This window comes from Bos mutus, chromosome 18 (assembly GCF_027580195.1).
Source record: "Bos mutus isolate GX-2022 chromosome 18, NWIPB_WYAK_1.1, whole genome shotgun sequence".
In the NCBI taxonomy this organism is placed as follows: domain Eukaryota; kingdom Metazoa; phylum Chordata; class Mammalia; order Artiodactyla; family Bovidae; genus Bos; species Bos mutus.
The window spans coordinates 645243-664368 of NC_091634.1; the positions used below are offsets into that span (position 1 = coordinate 645243).

The following is a 19126-nucleotide window of genomic DNA, read 5'->3' on the forward strand; positions in this document are numbered from 1 at the left end:
TGGCAATAAGGAGTTCATGATCTGAGCCACAGTCAGCTCCCGGTCTTGTTTTTGCTGACTGTATAGAGCTTCTCCATCTTCTCCTGCAAAGAATATAATCAGTATGATTTTGGTATTGACCATCTGGTGATGTCCCTGTGTAGAATCTTCTCTTGTGTTGTTGGAAGAGGGTGTTTGTGATGACCAGTGCGTTCTCTGGGCAAAACTCTGTTAGCCTTTGCCCTGCTTCATTTTATACTCCGAGGCCAGACTTGCCATGCATCCCTTGACTTCCTACTTCTGTATTCCAGTCCCCTATGATGAAAAGGACATATTTTTTTGGTGGGTGGTAGAATTAGCCTATCCTTTTCTGCCTTAAATCCTGGTGCTCACTTCTCCTCTTTACTAATAAATGTTCTTTGTAGTATTGCTATATGATATTCTTAAATATATAGTAAGAATGTACATATTTTTACTGTTGATATTCTTACTTGTAAGAGTAGGTAAGAATATGTATTAGATATTTTTATTAAGATATTTGTCTTAAGATATTCTGAATATGGCATTCTTTTTCTGGAATGTAAATTATGATCTGAAGGCTCAGCAGTAGAGAAAATTTATTGATCATGTCCACGACTACCTAATGCTTATTAAGAGGATGCAGCATGATTTATTTAGTCTCTCAGTGATAGATACCAGGTTGATTATTCTTTGTTACTAGGAAACAGTCTATACCAAATAGCTTTGTTATTACAAAAGATTGCTCTTATTATTAAATTAAAGTGATTTGTTATGTGACCAAGTTAATTTTCTGGTATTAGAATTACCCACTATCTTTGTCACCGGATTCCTCTGATTCAAATAAAATCAGTCTCTAACATACTTTCTAAATTGATGGAGTAGTTTCTACTAACTTTAATTTGGCTATTATCTTCACTCAGACTGGGTTGGGATCCTTGGAAATTCCTCACTATAACTTTGTAATTCCAATTTGGGCATGAGATGAGACCTCTTTGGATCACTTGGTCTTTGCTAACAAGTTGGTCCTTTCTCTAAAAGGATCATGTGGTGGCAGCTTTTGGATTGAATGAAGCTGGATGTAAACACATCTTCTATTTACATAGAAAGAATATGGGACTTTCTCCCAGCATGACTTGCCTCCTGAGTAGTTTCTAGGCCATTAAGCTTTGTATGCACACCTCTTTGGGATCAAAGTCTTAGCTCCATCCACTGACTACTCTGACTTCTCCTGTTTCCTAGACTGGATCCTGAAACTCCTGGTGTAGATTGACATTCCTGTTAGCGTGGTGAGGAGCAAAAACAGCAATATGGGGTGTGGGTGTGTATGTACATCTTCCTGGGGCTTTCCAGGTGGACTGAGAGGGAGTATTGTCGGCGTCTGTGATACTGACGTGGTGTGTTTGGGCCTTGTCGTCTGGGCTGATGCCTCCATTGTCTTTGTTCTTTACAGGTACAAGCAGTAAGTCCAATCCATTCTCAGCAGTAGACTTCCTTCTGGACCTGCCTATGAAGTCAGAGCCACGTGTACCGTCCTGATCCTGGTAAGCATGTTTGGCTTTTTCTTACTTATTCACTTCTGTCTTTGTCCTTTGGATGACTCTGGTTGTAAACCCAGGCCACTGGCAGATGAACACCTTTCTTGTGTCTTTATGTTTCTCAACATTTTGTCACTTTGTGCTGATTAGCATTGACCGCTGTGTCTATGTTCTGCTTTGTCTGCTGGGTAGGGAGAACATCTTTTTCCAAAGATGTGGGCTCAGAAAGTTCCCCCTAGGATATTCAGTCATGTATTTAATATAAACTTTCCTTTTATGTTTATAATCTCGTGAACTATTCCAGTTAATCTGTTGGGAATTTTACATTCACTGTTGAATAACAGTTGAAGCCATTCAGTAGTTGTAGGCTACACAAGAATCTGTTGAAGGAAGGGAGACCCTTTCCATGGCCTAAGAGTGGGCTCTTGTCTGACATTCAGAAATGAATTGTCTGAGAAGACACATGTGCAGGAGACTTTATTGGGAAGGGGCACCCTGACTGAGAGCAGGAGGGCGAGGAAACCCAGGGGGACTGCTCTGCCACATGGCTCACAGTCTCAGGTGTTCTGGTGATGGGGTTAGCTTCTGGTGTGGCTCCTGCCAGTCATCTCACCTGGCCCATAGCCTGACTTGGGGGCCTTCCTGGTGACACGAACATCTCTCAGCTGAGGTGGGTTCCAGTGAGAAGGTCTTTGGAGGGTTGGTCATCTCCTCCCTCTTTTGCCCTTCCCTGAGTCTCCCAGTTAGTTTTCGGGTTAGTTTTGTCCTGCAGTACATGTTCTTTTTTGAGACTTCCTTTTGTGAGACAACTCAGGCAAGCGCGCCTGGCCAGGGCGGGTGGATTTGGTCAACAGTTCCCTAGCAAAAACTGTTTTGTAAATAATTATTCAGAGATGTTGCTCTGAAGTTAAATAACATATGACTTTTTCAGATTTGGGGAGTTTGATGGTTGAAATCCAATGCCGCTTTGAACTTTTTTAATAACCCCAGTTTTCTAATCATTAAGGAAAGAGCCCTGAATCTACTGCATTGTCTTTTTTTGGTAATTGGAGGGTGATTACTTTACAGTGTCATGATGGTTTCTGCTGTACAACAAAGTGAGTCAGCCATACGAATACATACATCCCCCCACCCCGCAAGTCATCATGGAGCACCGAGCTGAGCTCTCTGTGGTGTGTCACAGGTTCCCACTAGCTCTCTGTTTTATACACGTAGTGTATTGATGTCAAATGTAATCTCCCAATTCATCCGATCTCTCCCCTTCCCCTCCCCTCATGTCCATTCGTCCATTCTCTGTGTCTGCATCTCTTATTTGTGCCCTGGCAGTAGGAGAAGGCAATGGCACCCCACTCCAGTCCTCTTGCCTGGAAAATCCCATGGATGGAGGAGCCTGGTGGGCTGCAGTCCATGGGGTCGCTGAGAGTCGGACACGACTGAGGGACTTCACTTTCACTTTTCACTTTCATGCATTGGAGAAGGAAATGGCAACCCACTCCAGTGTTCTTGCCTGGAGAATCCCAGGGACGGGGGAGCCTGGTGGGCTGCCGTCTATGGGGTCACACAGAGTCGGACACGACTGAAGCGACTTAGCAGCAGCAGCAGTAGGTTCACCTGTACCATTTTCTAGATTCCACATACTTAGGATGATTGTCTTTCTCCTTCTGACTTCACTCAGCAGACTGTAGGTCCACCTACATCTCTACAGGTGACCCAGTTTTGTTCCTTTTTATGGCTGAGTACTCTATTGTGTGCGTATTTTCCTTCTCCAGTACACATAACACCTTTATCCATTCATCTGTTGATGGACATCTGTAGGTTGTTTCCATGTCCTGAATATTGTAAATAGTGCTTCAATGAACATTATCTTATACACACATATATATATCTTTTTGAATTAAGGTTTTTTTCAGAGCATATGCCCAGGATTGCTTGGTCATAATGGTAGTTCTATTTTTAGTTTTTCAAGGAACCTCCATACTGTTCTCCATAGTGACTATATCAATTTACACTCCCACTAACAGTGCAGGAGGGTTCCCTTTTCATCACATTCTCTCCAGCACTTACTGCTTGAGGATTTCTTGATGAAGGCCTTTGTGATTGATGTGAGGTGATACCTCATTGTAGTTTTGATTTTCATTTCACTAATAATTAGTGATGTGGAGTATTTTTCCATGTGCCTCTTGGCCATCTGTATGTTTTCTTTCAAGAAATGTCTATTTAGTTCTTCTGCCCATTTGTTTGACTTTTGATATTGAGCTGCATGAGCTGTTTATATGTTTTAGTTTGTTTTAACTTTTTATGTCTTCATGTGAGGCCCCAGTTGCGGCACATGGAGTCTTCATTGCATCGTGCTGGATCTTTTGATGTGGCACGTGGGCTTAGTGCTTGTGGCACGTGGGCTTAGTGCTTGTGGCACGTGGGCTTAGTGCTTGTGGCACTGGGCTTAGTTGCTCTGCAGCATGTGGGGTCTTAGTTCCCCGACTGAGGATTGAACCCACGTCCCCTCCATTTCAAGGCAGATTCTTAACCACTGGCCCATCAGGGAAGTCCCTATTTGTGTATTTGGAGACTAGTCCTTTGCTGCTTTGTTTGCAAGTATTTTATCCCATTCTGAGGGATATCTTTTCTTGTTTGTGGTTTCCTTTACTGTGGAAAAGCTTGTAAATTTAATTAGATCCCATTTATTTATTTTTGTTTTTATTTTCATTACTGTGTGAGGTGCTTCAAAAAAGGTCTTGCTGTGATTTATGTCAAAGAGTGTTTTCCCTAAGTTTTCCTCTAAGAGTCTTTTAGAAGCTAGTATTACATTTTAGATCTTTAATCCATTTTAAGTTTATTTTTGAGTATCGTGTTAGGTAGTGTTTTTTTGTTGTTTTTTTTTTTTTTTTAAAGGTAGTGTTTTAATTTCATTCTGTCCAGTTTTCCCGGCCCTACTTATAGAAGAGACTTCTTTTCTCCGGTATGTGTTCTTGCCTCCCTTGTCATAGACTAGATGGCCCATAGACGTGTGGGTCTGTCCCTGGGCTTTCTGTCATGTACCATCGATCTGTATTTTTTTTGTTCCAGTGCCGTGGTGTCTTGGTTACTATAGCTTTGTAGTACAGTCTGAGGGCGGGGAGCCTGATCCTTACAGCTCCATTTTTCTTTGTAGTTTGCTGTAGCTCTTGGGAGTCTTCTTGCTTTCCATACAAATGGTAAATTTTTTTGTTCTAATTTTGTGAAAAATGCTGGTGGTCATGTGATAGGGATTGCATTGAATCTGTGGATTGCTTTGTGTACTTTAGTAATTTTCACAATATTGACTCTTCCCATCCAAGAACTTGATATCTCTCTCCATCTCTTTGTGTCATCTTTGATTTCTTTCATCAGTATTTTATAGATTTCTGAGTATAGGTCTTTTACCTCCTTAGGTATGTTTATCCCTAGGTATTTTATTCTTTTTCTTCCTATGGTAAATGAGGTTATTTCCTTAATTTCTCTTTCTGCTGTTTTGTTGTTAGTGCATAGGAATGCAAGAGCTTTCTGTGCATTACTTTTGTATCCTGCAACTTTAAGATTCATTGATGAGCTCTAGTAGTTTTCTGGTTTCATCTGTAGGGTTTTCTGTGTCTAGTACATCGTTTGCAAACAATGACACTTTTACTTCCTTTTTTCCAATTAGTATTTCTTTGCTTTTTTTGAGTGCTGTGTCTAGGACTTCCAAGTCTGTGCTGAGTAGTAGTGGTGAGCGTGGACATCATTACCTTGTTCCTACTCTTAGCAGAAGTGCTTTCGGCTTTTCACCATTGAAAATGATGTTTGCTGTGGGTTTGCTTTATACAGCCTTTATTATGTTGAGGTAGATTCCTTTTGTGCTTATTTTCTGGAAAAGTTTTTTTTTAAACCCATGACTGGGTGTTGAATTTTGTTAGAATCTTTTTCTGCATCTACTGAGATGATCATCTGATTTTTAATTTATTAATATAGTGTATACATTGATTGATTTGTGTATATTCTTTAATTGCATCCCAGTTTTTCCTTGCATCCCTGGGATAAATCCCACTCAGTCAAGCTGTATGATCCTTTTAATGTGTTGTTGGATTCTGTTTGCTCATATTTTGTTGAAGATTTTTGCATTTATGTTCATCAGTGACATTGGTCTATAATTTTTTATATGTGGTATTCTTTTCTGGTTTTGGTGTCAGAGTGATGACTTTCATAGGACAAGTATGGGCATATTCCCCTCTCTGCAGTTTTTGTTAAGAGTTTGATAGAATTTACCTGTGAAGCCACCTGATCCTGGACTTTGTTGGAAGATTTTTAATTATACCTTCTATTGAATTACATGTCGTTTGATCTGTTCATATTCTCTAATTCTTTCTGATTCAATCTTGGAAAGTTATACCTTTCCAAGAATTCGTCCATTTCTTCATGCTGTCCATTTTATCCTCATAGAGTTGCTTGCAGTAGTTTTTATGATCCTTTGTATTCCTACAGTGTCAGTTTTAATTTCTCTTTTTTCATGTCAAATTTTATTGATTTGAGTCCTCTTCCCCCTACCACCTCTTTTATGGTAAATATGGAAAGGTTTATCAATTTTGTTTATCTTCTCAGACAATCAACTTTTAGTTTTATTGATCTTTGCTGTTGTTTTCTTTGTTGCTATTTCTCACATTTCTGCCTTGGTCTTCATGATTCCTTTGTCTAATTTAAAAAATTTTTGTCTGTACTGGGTCTTTGTTGCTGCACGAACTTTTTCCCTAGTTGTGGCAAGCAGGGGCTGCTCTCTAGTTGCAGTGTGTGGGCTCCTCATTGCTGTGCTTTCTTCTGTTGGAGCGTGAGCTCTGGGCATGCAGGCTTCAGTAGTTGCAGCACGTGGGCTCAGTAGTTGCGGCTTCCGGGCTCCTGAGCGTACAGGCTCAGCAGCTGTGGAACACAGGCTTTGTTGCTCTGCAGCATGTGGGGTCTTCCCGTGTCTTTTGAATTGGCAAGCAGGTTCTTTACCACTGAGCCACCTGGGAAGCCCCTAAAATTCCTTTTTTTATACTAACTTGAGGGGGACTGTTCTTTCTCTAGTCACTTTAGGTGTAAGGTTTGGCAGTTTTGAGATATTTCTTCTTGTTTCTTGAAGCGAGGTTGAATCACTGAGACAGCATTACCACTTATTAAAAAGGCAGACGGAACTTCCCTGGTGGCACAGTGGGTAAGAACCCACCTGCCAGTGCACGGGATGTAAGTTCAGTCTCTGCTTCAGGAAGATCCCACACGCTGTTAGAGCCACTAAGCCCATGCACAGCAACAAGAGAAGCCCCTGCAATGAGAAGCCCGTGCAGAGCAGCTAGAGAGTGGTCCCCGCTCTCTGCAGCTAGGGAAAGCCCGTACACAACAACCAAGACCTACACAAGCAAAAGTAGAAAATTAATTTAAAAAATACATTCAGTTAGTAGCTAAAATACTGTTGTTATTTAGTCACTAAGTCGTGTCTGACTCGTTTGTGACCTCATGGACTGTAGCCCACCAAGCTTCTCTGTCCGTGGGATTTCCCAGGCAAGAAAGCCATTTCCTTCTCCAGGGGATCTTCCCAACCTAGGGATCGAGCTCACATCTTCTGTATCTCCTGCACTACGGGCAGAGTCTATACATGCAGGCAGAGTTTTAATTCACTGCTTAAATCACTGTTTTATTTATTTAATTCAGTGTTTTATTCACTGCTGTGAGAACCACAGTGCCCAGAGGACCCCGAGCCAACACAGGCACATCAGCGTGGAACCAATGAAGGTCCAGGAGAGGGGCATTTCTGTGTGTACCATCGTGTTGGGACAGGACTTCCAGCATCCTCCTAGTGGCGATCTGTTTCCTACTCAGAGGTTCCAGAACACTGGGTCTGTTCCAAGGTGACCCAGACTGAGAAGGAGACGTGAGCAAGAAAAACCATTGCGCCTGCTTCACAGGGACAGATCTGAAGCGCTAGGCTGCTCCACCTCGGAGTCCGATGGCGGCGGCGACATTGAGGGACCCGCATCAGGTAACCCTCGTCCTCTGGGCCCTCACCCCAGCAGACACTGAAGCCCAGAGTGTGGGGCACCTGCTCACATACTTGCAGCCTTGGGATCCAGGATGTTGAGGTGGTCATAGGTCGGGCCCTGTATCTGACCGACAGTGATGGCGTGTGGGAGAGGGTGATGGGCAGAGGGCGCCACAAGTATAGCGGCTTGGAGGTTGGACTGAGCTGGGAGCATTCAGGAAACCTGTTTCTTTAGGGAACAGTGAATTAAAATTAAATGGCACCTGGATTGGCAGGCTCAGGGGTTATTTCTTCATTCTGAAATCCCTGGGGACTATTGGAGAATTTCAGCAAAGGAGAAACGTGAAGTTTCCCAGGAGGTCTTTAGATGAAAAACAAGCTTAAGAGGGTTGATAACAGTGAAGTACAGGGAGACTGAGTCCTGTGGCTGAGGACTGAGTCTCCCAGGGTTTAGGCAGCTGGAGGGCTCTCTGCTCCGGGGTGAGCAGAGCAGAGCCCATGAAGCTCCACCCTGGTCGCCCGCCTCCACTTCGTCTACCTCATCGTTCCCACAACAGCTGAAGCACCTTTGGAACCTTCACAGTAAGGCAGGGTTCCCAGGGCTCACTGATGGCAGCCCTATCCATGTGGTGTCAGGGCCCTGGAGAAGCATCAGGACAAGGCTGGAGGTTACTATATGGAAGTGTTCCTAATTCCAGAGATCAGTAAACTGAAGTGGTCTCGGGCATACCTACCAGTATGTCCAAGATGCTTGAAGGTGAAGCCGGCCTGGCAGTATTCAGGGAAATGTCAGTCTCCTTCTGATGAGAACAGAGCAGGGAGGTAGGACTCAGACCTGGAATATGGGTGTTGATTTTGGAGGTGGTAGGAATAAGGGGAGATTTGGACCATAAGATGGAGGTGCCCTTTCCTTACGCTGCCCAGCATGTTCCATTTTAGGTGGGAGGGTGAGAGGAGGCTGCCACACTAGTTTAGGTGGGATGTGTGTAAGACACAATTGTGGAGGTGAAGTTGTTGGATCTTTGTTCACTTGCTGAATTATGTCCGACTCTTTGCAACCCCGTGACTGCAGCACACAATGTTTCCCTGTCCTTCACTGTCTCCTGGAGCTTCCTCAAAGTCATGTCCATGGAGTTGGTGATGCTGTCCAACCATCTCCTCTCTGTCACCCTCTTCTGTTGCCTTTCCCAGCCTTGGGGTCTTTTCTAATGAGTTGACTCTTCACAGAAGAGGCCAAAGTGTTGGAGCTTCAGCTTCAGCATCAGTCCTTCCATTGAATATTCAGGGCTGATTTCCTGATTCCTTCAAACCAGGGATGGACTGGTTTGATCTCCTTGCAGTCCAAGCGACTCGCGAGTCTTCTCCAACACCAAAGTTTGAAAGCATCAATTCTTTGGCACTCAGCCTTCTTTATGGTCCAGTTCTCAAATGACTACTGGAAAAACCATAGCTTTAGCTCTGTCTGTTGGCAAACCGATGTCTCTCCTTTTACATATACTGCCTAGGTTTTACATATACTGCCTAGGTTTTTCATAGTTTTTCATAGCTTTTCTTCCAAGGAGGAAGCAAGCATCTTTTGATTTCATGCCTGCAGTCACTGTCTGCATTGATTTTGAACCTAAGAAAACAAAATCTCTGTTTCCATTGTTTTCCGATCTATTTGCCATAAAGTGATGGGACCAGATGCTATGATCTTTGTTTCTTGAATGTTGAGTTTTAAGCCAGCTTTTTCACTCTCTTCTTTCATTTTCATCAAGAGGCTCTTCAGTTCCTCTTTGCTTTTTGCCGTCAGGATGGTATCATCTGTATATCTGAGGTTATTGATATTTCTCCTGGCAAGCTTGATTCCAGGTTGTGCTTCATCCAGCCCAACACTTCACATGATGTATTCTGTATATAAGTTAAATAAGCAGGGTGACAATATACAGCCTTGACTCCTTCCCCAGTTTTTTTGTTGTTGTTGTTGTTTAATTTCATTTGGCTGCATCTGGTCTTTGCTGTTGTAGTGAATCGGCTCAGGCTTAGTTACTCCAAGGCATGTCAGCATATGGGATCTTAGTTCCCTGACCAGGGGTCAGACTGCATCCTTTGCATTGCAAGGCAGATTCTTAACCTCTGGATTACCAGGGAAGTCCCCCTTTCCCAGTTTTGAAGCAGTCTGTTGTTCCATGTCCGGTTTAAACTGTTCCTTCTTGACCTGAATACAGATTTCTCCGGAGGCAGGTAAGGTGGTCTGGTATTCCCATCTCTTGAAGAATTTTCCAGTTTGTTGTGATTCACACAAAGGTGTTAGCGTAGTCCATGAAGCAGAAGTAGATTTTTTTTTTAAATTCCCTTGCCTTTTTTATGATCCAGCAGATGTTGGCAATTTGATCTCTGGTTCCCCTGCCTTTTCTAAATCCAACTTGTACATCTGGAAGCTCTCAGTTTACATACTGCAGTGAGTGCAAATTGTACAGTATTCGAATGTTCTTTGGAAGTACCTTTCTTTGGTATTGGAATGAAAACTGACCTTTTCCAGTCCTGTGGCCACTGCTGAGTTTTCCAAACAAATTTACTGGAATATTGAGTGCAGCACTTTCACAGCATCATTTTTAGGATTTGAAACAGCCCAGCTGGAATGCCATCACCCCCACTAGCTTTGTTCGTAGTGATGCTTCTCTCAAAGGTCCACTTGACTTTGCCTTCCAGGATGTCTGGCTCGAGGTGAATGATCACACCATCGTGGTTATCTGGGTCATTAAGATCTTTCTTACATAGTCCTTCTGTGTATTCTTGCCACGTCTTAGTCTCTTCTGCTTTTGTTTGATCCATAGCATTTTCTGTCCTTTATTGTGCCCATCTTTGCATGAATTGTTCCCTTGGTATATCTAATTTTGTTGAAGAGTTCTGTCTAGTCTTCCCCATTCTGTTGTTTTCCTCTGTTTCATTGAAGGTTTTCTTATCTCTCCTTGCTGTTTCTCTGGAGTTCTGCATTCAGTAGGGTAAATCTGTCTTTTCTCCTTTGTCTTTTGCTTGTTTTCTCAGCTATTTATTTGTAAGGCCTCTTCACAGATGACTCCTAAGGTTTTTGTCTTTACAGCTGAACATGGGGGTCTCCATTCACAGGGCTGGAGCAGTCAGTGAAGGGAGTGGGAACATTTCCAGTGAGGATAGCGGGAGTTTTGTTTTGGGCCATGTTTAAGAGCCTGATGTGTTTCAGAAAATATAGAATGGAGGTATCCAGTTAGTTGGAGGTTATAAAAATGTAGAAATCTGAAACAGTTCAGCATTAGAGCCACATAGGTGGTGACCACTGAGTGGAAGGAGCTCAGTGTCACATTTAGGAAAGGGAATTCTCACCCTTGGTAATGTTACTCTCAGGTCAGAAAGAACAGGTCATTCTGCATCTCTTTCTGGGGCACCTGGTTGGAGGAGATGGCATTTGTGGGAGGAAGGGACAGTCTAACAAGTGGCCAAGACTCCCAAGGGAAGAGTGGACTGTGGTGAATGCAGAGGCCCAGGAATAATTGGGGCAAAGGGACCCTGAGACTGGAGCTGCTCTTGTTCAGCATTTTCTTGACTCACAAGAACTTTGTGGTGATCTTTCATGGAGCCTGATGTATTTCACTCACACTGCTAGATGAGTTTAGAGGTGAATGGGAACATTTGTGTCCATGTAATGAGAAGAATTACATTCCCTGAAGTTTTTAAGTTGAAGTGTTAACCCCCAGGACCTCAGAATGGGACTGTATCTGGAGGTGGGATTTTTAAAGAGGTAATTAAGTTAAAGTGAGGTTATTAGCACGAACTACTAGTGTCTTTGTAGTAAGAGGAAGTTAGGACTCGGGTATGGGAAGACTGTGGGAACTCACATGGAAAGTACCAGTGAATTTTTAATCCTTAATAAGCCAAAGATTGAGACTGCAAATGTTTCAATAATGGTAGTAGGAAAGAGAAGGGCTGTGATAGTAGGGTACATCAGTGCATGCATGCTCGGTTGTGTCTGACTCATTGCAACCCCATCCACTGTAGACCACAAGGTTCCTTTATCCTTGGGATTTCCCAGGCAGTATTTACAGTTGGTAGTCATTCCCTTCTCCAGGGGATCTTACAAGACCAGGGATCAAACCCATGTCTCCTGCATTGGCGGGCAGGTTCTTTACCATTGAGCCACCAGGAAACCCCAAAGGGGAAAGTGCAAACAAATTGGGAAGAGGGCTATGGTATATTTTAAGATCCATGCATGGTTCTGGGTGCCTGAGACTGAAGCACAGATCAGAGGCAGACAAGGCGGGGGGCCTGGATTTTAGGCTGCCTCAGATGGTTGGACTTCCCTGGCTCAGACGGTAAAAGCATCTGCCTACAATGAGGGAGACCTGGGTTCGATCCCTGAGTTGGGGAGATCCCCTGGAGAAGGAAATGGCAACCCACTCCAGTATTCTTGTCTGGAAAATCCCATGGACAGAGAAGCCTGGTAGGCTACAGTCTGTGGGGTCACAAAGAGTCAGACACGACTGAGTGACTTCACTTTCAGGTGGTTGGGTCTTGCACAGGGCTGTAGCAGTAGGGGGTTCTCTTTATCGAGGCCTCTTAAGCTGTGTGATGAGTCAGAGAGACAGTTGGGACAGCTGTGCCTGCAGATGAGAGATGTGCACGTGGAGAGGTAGTGGGAGCTGATGATTCCACATTCTCAGCATTGGACTGACAAGTGCAGGTTGAGCCCATGTGATTGTACCTGGGAGGTGCCCTCTGGGTTCCCCAAGGATGGGGCCTGGCTGGCAGGGGTTAGACACCCCCAGCGAGGCCTTGCACTTGGATGGTAGCTATTGGCCCACCTGCCTTTTACAGCTGAGGACTGGATACAGTGATTCATGGGACCTGAAGAGAGAGTGCTATTAGTGGCACCAGGTCCTGGGCAAACGTGGTCATTTGTAAGAGTCACAAGGCCTGGGGTGGTCCACTACATGGGGCTGAGCTTTGAATGTGGCTTGGGTGAACAGAAGAAAGTTGTGATGGCTGAGAGTGCAGCCCAGAAGTGGAGAGGGCCACGTGTGTCTGAGAGCAGACATGTTCTGAATGCAGAGTCTGAGGCAAGGACCTGCCCCTAAGTAATGAGGTCTCCAGAGAAAGATCTGGGGCTGCTGCAGCTCAGGAAGTCATGAGAAGTCCCTGGGAGTATTTGAATCCTGTTTGAATTGTCAAAGTATACTCTGGATGTTTTTTGCCAGGTTGTGGTGTAAGCCTAAAATTAAAGATTAAAGCCAGTGTTATTTAAGTGCTGTGTTGTGAAACCATGAGGACTTCAAATGGCCTGAGTGCTGGTTCTTCTCACTCTGCTCCTACACATAAGGTCTCCTAACCCAACAGTCTTCTTTCTCACAGGGATTAAATGGACTTTCTGCTCATCCCTTCTCAGGTGGTTTCAGTTCCCTGCCTGCCCCTGGAGGATCATTGTTCACTCTTTCCATTCATGTAGCTCCACTCTGGCTCTGTGAGTGTGTGGTCTCCTCATCTCCCAGACTGAGTAGATGATTAATACGTTGCTGTTGATCTCATCTGACCAACATTAGGTCTCCTGTGTTTGGTCATCTCTATAACCATAGGACATGATCCCATCCTCCCCCCTGGGGTAAAGTAGGAGATGATTGAACTACCATAATTTATAGGGACACCAAAGAGGCACTTAAGCTGTGGGGTGGTCAGATGGTGGCCTGGGACATGTGGCTGTGGTGTCTAGAGATGTGAGGGATGTACCATATTAAGGATGTGCATTTGCAGAAGGAGTAAGTCTCAGGGCCCCAGTGTGAGACGTACCTGGTTTGCCCACAAGTTAGGGACATTGCCTGGCAGTGGGGCCATTTGCAGACAGTGGGTCTGGTTTCATCTCCCGAGTTGGAGAGAGGGTGGGCATAGGTCGATGTGTCAGTGATGGGTTGTGGTCTTTGGGAGAGTTTGTGATTTCATCTTTCCCCCATCATGGCAGGGCAGTGTGACCTTTGAAGATGTGGTTGTGTACTTCTCCTGGGAGGAGTGGGGTCTCCTGGATGAGAATCAGAGATGCCTGTACCACGATGTGATGCTGGAGAACTTTGCGCTTGTGACCTCACTGGGTAAGGCCCTCACACCTACCCCAGTACCTTGTACTCAACTCTGCTCACTTCAGACACAGGTGCTGCCTCCTTTCCCCAGTTGCCTGGCTGGTAGGCACTAGGGTCAACAGGGCTGGGCTAAGCTACCTCTTCATGAGCCTGCCACCTCTAATTGTGCTGCCAAAAAATCCAACCAGTGTCCCAGGCTGCTGTTCATGAAACTCTCACATAGCGCTGAAATGTCACTCAGCCAAGGCTCTCATGAAGGGTGTTGGCAGAGAACTTGAACTGGATGTTTCTTTCTTTTCTGCACCTCTCCCCTTTACATTCTTTATCTTATGAGGCCTTCCTAATTCTTAAGACTTTCAGAGCCTCAATACTGCACATCAACCTCATATTGAGAACAATCTAATGGGCTGTGCTGAGTCTCACACAGAATTGTGTAGAGGCTGCCCCCTCCACCACAGACGACAGGCATCTCACCCGCACGTCTGTGCTTTCAGGTTGTTGGTATGGAATGGAGGAGGCAGTGGCATTTTCTGTGGAGAGTGTTCCTGTAGAACAAACATCACGGGGCAAGACTGTAGTTCCATACCCATCCATTGAGAAGACTCAGCCCTGTGAGGGGTGTGTCAGGGCCAGGAGAGACGATCTACAGCTGCCTGAGCACCAAGGCCTGCATCCTGAGCAAAACTCACAGCCCGGTGAGGAGTGTGAGAAGCAACCAAGGTTCAGCCCTGGCCTCCACCCAGAGCCCAGCAATGAGAAGCCATCCAGAAGGGACACAGACAAGGCATGTGTGAGAAGTTACAGATTTCACATATCAGCAAAGCCCTTCACTTGTGAGGAAGTGGGCAAGGATTTCCTGGCTATGCTGAACCTCCTCCAGCATCAGGCCACACTCAAAGGGACAAAGCCACAGAGCAGCTTTCAGTGTGCAGAGCCCTTTCTTGGTGGAAAAAGTCAGTACAAGTGCAGTGAGTATGAGAAACTGTTTAGCTGTGAATACACACTTTTTCAGAATCAGCAGATTCTCACTAGAAAAAACTATCAGGACTGTGATGACTGTGAGAAACCTTTTAACCAAAGTTCCCTCCTTATCAATTGCCAGAGACCTGATAACACAGGAGCAAGGCCTTATGAGTGCAGCGAATGTGGGAAGTCCTTTAGCCAAAGCTACAGACTCATTCAACACCACAGAAGTCACACTGCAGCACGGCCTTATAAGTGCAATGAATGTGGGAAAGCCTTTAGCTACAAACTAAGACTTGTGCAGCACCTACAGATTCACAGTAAAGTGAGGCCTTATGAGTGTGGTGAGTGTGGGAAATCCTTCAGCTATAGCTCTACTCTCATTAAACACCAGAGAGTTCACACTGGAGCCAGGCCTTATAAGTGTGGTGAGTGCGGGAATTCCTTTAGCCAAAGCTCCAATCTCATTCAACACCAGAAGATCCACAGTGGGGCAAGGCCTTATAAATGCACTGAATGTGGAAAATCTTTCAGTTACAAATGCAAACTTGTGCAGCACCTGCGCATTCACACTGGAGAGAGGCCTTATGAGTGTGGGGAATGTGGGAAATCCTTTAGCCACAGTTCCACCCTCAATCAACACCAGAGAATTCACACTGGAGCCAGACCTTACAAGTGTGATGAATGTGAGAAATCCTTCAGCCAAAAGTCCAATCTCATTCAGCACCGGAGAGTTCACACAGGAGAAAAGCCTTACGAATGTGGGGAATGTGGGAAATCCTTTAGTCAAAGCTCCCACATCATTCAACACAGAAAACTGCACACCAGATAACCTCACGAATGCAATGACTGTGAGAACACCAGTCACAGCCAGTGTCTATATTCAACTAGAAAATTATGCAGCACATTTGGGGAAACCATCTTAAAGGTCTAAGCCCAACAGGGAACATGGGTTTCTTGGTGAAGGGGCCATCTCCTAGAAGTTGAGCATTATACAGCTGAACATACACAGCAGAAACATTCCCTTTGCGTTTGTAGGTTGGTGGGAAGCTTTTAGGAGCCTTTCTGCATATTTCACTGCTGGCTCTGTTTCCTCAGTTACATCCCTTCTGGTTTCTGTAGCAGAAGCCTCACCCCTACCAGCCAGTAGTTTCCAGGTTCCAACACTTTTTATCAGTCCTGGCAGTTTGATCAGGGGAGGGAGATGTCTCATCTCTGTCCCATTCTCTATAGAACAGTATGAATAATTTTCAGGGGTACTTCATATTCCTTCCCCTCTGACAAATTAGGGCTCAATCCAATTTTAGCGAAGTGTGGGTAACATTGACAGCAATAGGCTTACCATCTTCCCCTAGAGGTCCAGCTTGCATAGCTGCCAAAAGTCTCCTGGGAAAGAGAGAGGGCTTTTAGTAAAGGGCCCTAATTTATGGCTTGGATGCAAGGAATTTGGGGACCCAGAGGTCACCTGTAAGAAGCACCTCTGGTGCTTCTGTGAGAAGTATAGAAATCAGTTCCCTTTTCCCCAGTATTACACACAATGCTGAGCACTGTTGTGGAGAAGCTCCAGGTACTGCAGAAATCATGTGCCTTCAGGTCTCGAGCTGGGTTTTCTGGTGTTACTGAACGATTTCAAGGGTGAAGCCAGAAACTTCACACAGAAATGCTGGATGTGGTTATGTGCACTGGAGGAGGCTGTGGCAATGAAAGGACGTGCCTGCTGTAAAGGCACCTCCACAAATGTCCCAGTGACTGGTGTGTTAGATGCGTGAGTACACTCCGCTTATGTATTCTTCCTTCAGTTGCGGTCATTGTCAGAGCAAATAAAGCTTTGCTTATTCTCATAACCTCTGGCCTTTTCACCCTAAGCATCATGCTGCACAGACAACGACAGATGGGGATGAAGCTGGAGCCCAGGGATATAGCTTTTGTGACCAGTTTCCTGCTGACTCAAAAACAGTCTTTACCAGTATATTTTTTTCCTTGATGGAGGGCCTGCCAGGGAAAGGCAGGTTTCTAAAGCTCTGGTTATGGGAAAAAAAAAAAAGACTAGGAAAATTTCTATATAAAACAAATTTCTACAAAGTTTTATTGAAATATAATTGATTAAAATTGTACAATATGATACTGTTTACTTGTACACCCATAAAACTATTAAAAAACATATCTACAACAAATAGTTTGCTTGTTCCCTTTCATTTTTTTTTTTTTTAGCCACACTGCATAGCTTCTGGGATATCTCAAGTCAACCAGAGGTTGATCTGGGGCTGTGGCAGTGAAGCCCAGGTTTCTAGCCTCTAGGCTACCAGGAAACTCACTTGTACCCTTTTAAAAACTCTCCCTTCTGTCCTTTATAGTTGCTATTGATTTTACTCTTTCACAGTAAATTAGCTTGTTTTATAAAATTTTATATAGTTGGAATCATTAAACTGTTTACTTTTTAACTGATATTGTGCTTTCTTCCCTGTGCAGTTCACAGTGTTGCTTATGTAAGTACCTTCATTTCTCAGCAGAGTATTCCTCTATAGAGGTACCCGTTTGTTTACCCACCTAATTGCACATTGGCTTGTTCCCAGTTTTGGCTGTTACAAATAAAGCCTTATGTTATAACCGCTGGAAAGGAATGGGTGACGGGAGCTTCAGCTTTCTGAAGCTTTCACTCGGCCTTCATCTAGCTCACTAGGCCCACTATAATAGTGGATTGTAACACCTAACATCTCAGGACCACTCTAAGATAAAGAATCTTCATTGCTCCAAGTAACTTATACACAAAATACAGTACTGAGGTATCCCAAGCTGCTTGCAAAATACATCTTTAGAAGCTTCTATGTTTCATAAGTTTCATCCATCATTCCAGTAGAATTTACCACATTCTAGATGTGGTTCGTTTGGTCTCTCTGAAGCTGTTTAAACATACTGGCTGCACCCAGGCCCCGTGCTTGTAAGCTGGCTGTTCTGGAAGTTGCTGATGATTTGTCCGTTTTGCGATCCTGCACTCAGCATAGCCTGGAAAACATTCAAGTACTTGTATGTGCCCCAGTGTAAGAAACCCTTCCTTCCAGTCTCCTGCACCCTAATACACTCTTGAGCTCTGTAAACCTACTCAGGACAAGTGAAAACCATGAAACCCTAGAGACCACCACCCTTGGAAACTAATAAAGGCAGAGCTTCAAGTCTGTGTTCCCTTCCTTTCCCTCACCACCTCACTGTGGCATGCCCCCAGGACACCCTCCACAGTCGCTCAGTAATGTCTTGTTCCTCAAGTTTCGGATCAGATTTTGTTGACGTTCTTCCTACGGTTATAGTAAGAACCACAAGCACTGCGGTGCAGGGGGAATGGCAGTAGGACTCAGTGAAGTTACAAGGTCTTCCAGTGAGTGCCTGGGGCATCCCAGCTGAGAGCATCCATCACTGCTACCAGTGGCTGGGACCTACAGCACATGGTGAGTCGGCCAAAAAGTGCAGTCAGTTTTCTGCATAACATCTTAATAGCAAAACCTAGACAAATTTTTGTGCCAATTCAATATTACTAGCTCTTTAAAGGAGTAGGGAGAGAGAAAACCTGGTATTTTCGTGTGGTATTAAAAAGTACCTACAAGTTACTTCGCTATAAATAATCACTAATTACAATGTGAATTAAGACTTGGATGATGTCCCTGCACAACATTATCACAGTAAAAAGTCAAAACTTGTAAATTTTTGCCAGGCATACTAAGTGAAACACCAAGGGAAAGAGAGTTGAGTGCTGGTTTGGGCAAGACTTTTGAGGTCACTGTAGTAATGAGGTGAGTCCCGCCTAGGAACGAAAGAACTGCTTATGGACTCTGTTGAGGTTAGTCACTTGTTTGGGACAGTTGGAAGTTTGACAACGAAATTAAGAAATAATCCCTTGTACATCACAACAATTTGGGAAGGATACAGAAATAAGACAGAGCTTAAACTCCAGCAAAGTACTTAAATGGGGAGGAAGGGGATTCGGGAAGAAAACACTTCTGCTTTGAAGTGGCCTGGGGACTTAACTTGCTTGAGCTGCACCAGGTGTCAGTTGCAGCACAGGGGTAATCTTCGATCTTCGCTGTGGCGTGCAGGATCTTTAGTTGCAGTATATGGGATCTCAGTTCCCTGACCAAATGTCAAACCCTGGCCCTCTGCATTGGGAGCATGACGTCTTAGCCAGTGGACGACCGGGAAGTCCCCACTCAAAACTTACTAACTTCCACAACAGGGGGAAAAAAGCCAACTTAAAACCAGCCAAATTAGAGAACATTCTCTAATGTTCAAACGAGCCAGTTGGAACATTAGAGAATGCCTTTGCTGCTTTTGAATGCATCTGTTAGAATCGCCTGGCTTCCAGGTGGCACTGGGGGTACAGCACCCACCTGACAACAAAGGAGACGTGAGAGACGTAGGTTCCATCCCTGGGTCGTGTCATGAAGAGCCCCTGTAGGAGGGCAGGGCAACCCACTGCAGTATTCTTGCCTGGAGAATCCCAGGGACAGAGGAGACTGGTGCGCTACACAATCCATGAATTTGCAAAGAGTCAGACA

General features: G+C 44.5%; 1 protein-coding gene across 1 annotated transcript in view; it reads left to right on the top strand.

The window, feature by feature from the left end:
* The window catches only part of LOC102265265 (zinc finger protein 154), a 35787-nt gene extending 18764 nt beyond the window's left edge, over positions 1-17023 (top strand). The window contains exons 2-5 of the mRNA XM_070386939.1: positions 1451-1541; positions 7212-7539; positions 13505-13631; positions 14114-17023. Of these exons, the coding sequence (XP_070243040.1) occupies positions 7507-7539; positions 13505-13631; positions 14114-15414 (1461 nt within the window). The 5' untranslated portion in view covers positions 1451-1541; positions 7212-7506 and the 3' untranslated portion in view covers positions 15415-17023. The remainder of the gene's footprint in view (positions 1-1450; positions 1542-7211; positions 7540-13504; positions 13632-14113) is intronic.
* The last annotated feature ends 2103 nt before the right edge of the window (positions 17024-19126 follow it).